This window comes from Belonocnema kinseyi, chromosome 8, assembly GCF_010883055.1.
Source record: "Belonocnema kinseyi isolate 2016_QV_RU_SX_M_011 chromosome 8, B_treatae_v1, whole genome shotgun sequence".
NCBI classification, from domain to species: domain Eukaryota; kingdom Metazoa; phylum Arthropoda; class Insecta; order Hymenoptera; family Cynipidae; genus Belonocnema; species Belonocnema kinseyi.
In genome coordinates this window covers 35469462-35473301 of record NC_046664.1, presented here as the reverse complement: position 1 = coordinate 35473301, position 3840 = coordinate 35469462, and the positions used below count along the sequence as shown (strand labels likewise).

The following is a 3840-nucleotide window of genomic DNA, read 5'->3' as shown; positions in this document are numbered from 1 at the left end:
AAAATATATATGTCTCAATTTTTTCTAGTGTCGAATAGTCTTAGTTATTGGCCGTTGAAAAGCAGTGTACCGGTAGTGGCGTTTTGGCCGTTTAAGGGTTAAGATATTTCAAGGAATTTCACAAGCTTTAAAAGATTTAATTGAATCTTCCGTATTGAATCACTTTTGACTTAAAATAAAATTTTTTTTTTGTATATCAACTATTATATTTTGCGTTGAGAATTCAGCTTCTTTGTTTGAAAATTGAACTACTTATCCAAAAGACGAACTAATTTCTTCAAAATTCATTTTTTAAAATGTTCATCACTCCAATTAAAAATTCATCTCTAACCACTTATTTTTGGGCCATTTCAGGCCTGCTTATCTCTGTTCTTTCGATAAATGTTTGTGCACATTGATTTATATGTTATAATTTTAAAAAATTTTACAATTAAAAATACCTGCATGCTAACTTGATTACTGCAATGTTATGTCTTATATGTAGATGGTTGTGAGGATATACCTCGGGAAATATATCATGCTTAGGATGCACTTTATAGCTATGAACCCTGATCACCTGAAGATCCGGTTTCAATGGAGCAATTACCACAACAAGAGGTGCTTTTAAATTGTGTCTGAAAATCATTTTTATTTTCATATTTATTTACTGACTATAAAAAAATATCAGTCTTATGTTTGAGGTATGCTCTAACAAATAAATTAGTGAAAAAAGGGTTTCGTTGCCCATTAATACATTAGTTAAGTCGTTTAAGCTACCCCGTCCCATACTTCCCCCCTAACTCCCACCCATATCGTAACCCTTCGCCCGCTCCCTTCTCCAATTTCTTCCTCCACTACTTTCCCGCCCTAGCCTACTGACCCTGCCTTTAATTCCCTCACAACCCTTCCTCGTATTTACCCTGATTCTCCTAACTTCTTTTAGAGCCTTCTGTAATTTCCCTCACTTCCTCTAATTACCCTACACTCATTTCCCCTCAGTTTTTCTGCTTTTATTTTCCTTAATTTCTCATGCTTCCCGTCTACTCTCTTGCCTTACTTCCCCTATACTCATACTGTCATTTCACGCTTCGCTTCCACCCCCTTCCCCAACTTCTTCCTCTACTACACCCTCCCCTCAATTCTCCAGCTAAAATTCCCCTTCTCCTGCTTCCCTTCCTCAGCCATGACTTACTCTCTTTTATTCACCTGCACTACCATAGTAGTCAAACCTTCACCACTCTCCCTTTTTTCTAAATATTTCCACTACTTTCTCTCACTTCCTCACCATAATTTTTGCTCACTTTTACTTTTCCTTTCCTCATTTCCCCTTTTTCCCCACCCCTTATTCTCCCTCACTTCTTCTACCATTCACTCTGGTCATTTTCCCTCCACCCCTATTTCCACTAGCCTCACTTCACCCTTGTTTACCTCTCCCGGTTCCAAATTATAACTCATCTACGTCCTTCTTTCCTCATTTCCCTAGCTGTCATACCCCTTCCTCAACTTCCTTTCCTCAGTCATTAGGTTCCCTCCCCCACTCACCCGCAATATCTTTCTAGCCAACCCTTCACTACCCTCCCTTTCTTTCGAACATGTCCACTGCCTCTGTAATTTCCCTTGTCGTTCTCTACTAACCCACCCCTCATTTCCCTTACTTCCCTTAACGTCTCCTGTTTCCTCATCTACTTCCTCGTCTCCTCATTTCCCAAGCTAACATTCTCATTCCCTAACTTTCCTTACCCAGCCATCACTTTTCTTCCCTACCTAAGCGCACTAATCAACAATCCCTCTCCTCACTTCCCTCACTACCCTCCCTCACTTCCCCCCGTCGAAAAATGTCCCCTAACTTAATCTATTTACCCTCCCCTTATTTCCCTTCATTTCCGTCCACTTACACGCCCCTCAACTCATTACTCCGCACTTCCCCTACTTTCTATCCTCTTATTTTCGCTACTCCGCTTCCCCTCATTTTCCTTTGCTGAATAATTCAAAAGAAGAAAAAGAGATTGTGAATGTTCAGGGTTATTTATAAATCATTTTATGGTGCGAGTTGCATTTTTATCCAAAATCTTAAGGAAATAAATATCGAATAATACCTAATATGTGTTGCTTCATGCATACAGCTAGCTGAAGTTAATATGTGCCGATCTGTCAATATCGAACCAGCACACATTAAATGTCTGTTTTCTCTAAAAAATTAAATTAATTAAATTGATATATTCTAATCATTTTAAAAGATACTTCGAAGTTGTGAGAAAATATTAAAATAATTAAAAATTTGAAACATTTTCAAACAATTTTAAAGAAAACGTAGATTTTTGAAGATTTTTAATGTAAATTTTGGACATTTCAAAGGATTTTGAAAGATTATAAGATACGAAAAAAGTTTTTTTGATATTCCGGGGACGATAAATTTTTTTTTTATTTTGAAAAACTAGTTTTAAGAGAGTGTTTACGAATATTTTAAATTAGAAACAAATTTTCATGTTTAGATAACACTTGAACTATTATTGACGTGAAACTACTTGAAATTAAAAAAATTTTCTCTTCTAATTTATTTATTTATTTATAATAATATTTTAAGTATCTCCTGTTCCTTATAGGTCTATGTGGTCCTAGGGATTTATGCGAAGTAAATAAAATAATTTAAAAAGTGGTTGATACAAAAAAATATTTAATAGTTCAATTTTGAATTATTCGAGCTTAAATTTGATTTATTCTTCAATTGAGAGCATTAAAAATGTTAACATGGATTTACATTTTTTGAATTTCCATTTTATGCGTGTCAACAATTGAGCACTTGAATAAAAAATTTCTGAATTCAGAATTTTTAACTTCAAAATTTAAAAATAAAATTCAAGAATTCCACTTTCATTCCTTTAATTTTCAGTCCAGTTTTTATTAGTTCAAATTTTTTATTTCACTAACGTCAACAATTTTTGAAAGCCGGCAAATCACTGTGAATTTTTTATTATTTTAACGACCACCTTGAAATTGTTTGAATTATAAAAACACACATGTTCCTTGTTCAACAAATGGTCAAAATAAAGTATACTTTTGTTTTTGCTGTTATTATAATTAAATAACTCTGAATTGACCGGGAAAATTTAAAAAAATTTGCTACCGTAAAAAATACTAAAAAAATCTAAATATGAGAATTTATTTTAGAAAATTTGCGTAAATAATAATATTAATTTAATAAAAAAGAATTAATCATTTCTCACGTATTTTGCGAACCAGTCATACAGTTGTCCTTCATTTTCTCATCCTTGGCAATAATGGCTTGAACATTCAGAAGGTCCTGGTTAACATCCGAGATCGGTTTTATCCAATTCGATGAGTTTGATTGGTTAATTGTTTCTCTCTTCTTTCTCTCTTGCGTGGTCTTCGAATTTTTGACTTGATAAGAAATTACTGAACATTCCACATTTTTCAGAAGAAAGTCAAGAAAAAACACGAGAAGTGACGAAGAAAGGAACATTTTCGCGTTTTATTAGGATTTATCTCTGAAGAATTATCCTCATTGAATTAAAAATTTAAGAACAATGAGAGTCTCAATAACGGAGCAGAAACTACGGCACGAGTTTGTTGCCACATTTTCTGATTTAATCTAGGCAATTGGTAAACCGTTTGATATTACCGTGAACGCCTTTCTCGAGATACGCGAAACGTGATTTGCGATATTCGATTGCAGGCTCAAGAGAACGACAGGAAAATTCATTTCATTTACTATTCTCCTTCGAAATCGATAAATTTTACACGTTTTTATTCGAATCATGTATTTTTTTATTCAATTTATACATTGGAATAGAGTTAGAAAAATAAAGTTCATAAACTCAAAATTGAATAAGTTAAATAAAA

General features: G+C 33.6%; 1 protein-coding gene across 1 annotated transcript in view; it reads right to left on the bottom strand.

The window, feature by feature from the left end:
• Window positions 1-3574, bottom strand: part of LOC117178437 — a 33955-nt gene extending 30381 nt beyond the window's left edge. Inside the window, exons 1-3 of the mRNA XM_033369863.1 lie at window positions 3204-3574; window positions 2076-2168; window positions 441-614 (exon numbers count right to left, since the gene is read on the bottom strand). Coding sequence (XP_033225754.1) covers window positions 441-614; window positions 2076-2168; window positions 3204-3460 — 524 coding nt within the window. The 5' untranslated portion in view covers window positions 3461-3574. The remainder of the gene's footprint in view (window positions 1-440; window positions 615-2075; window positions 2169-3203) is intronic.
• Between the last annotated feature and the right edge of the window lie 266 nt (window positions 3575-3840).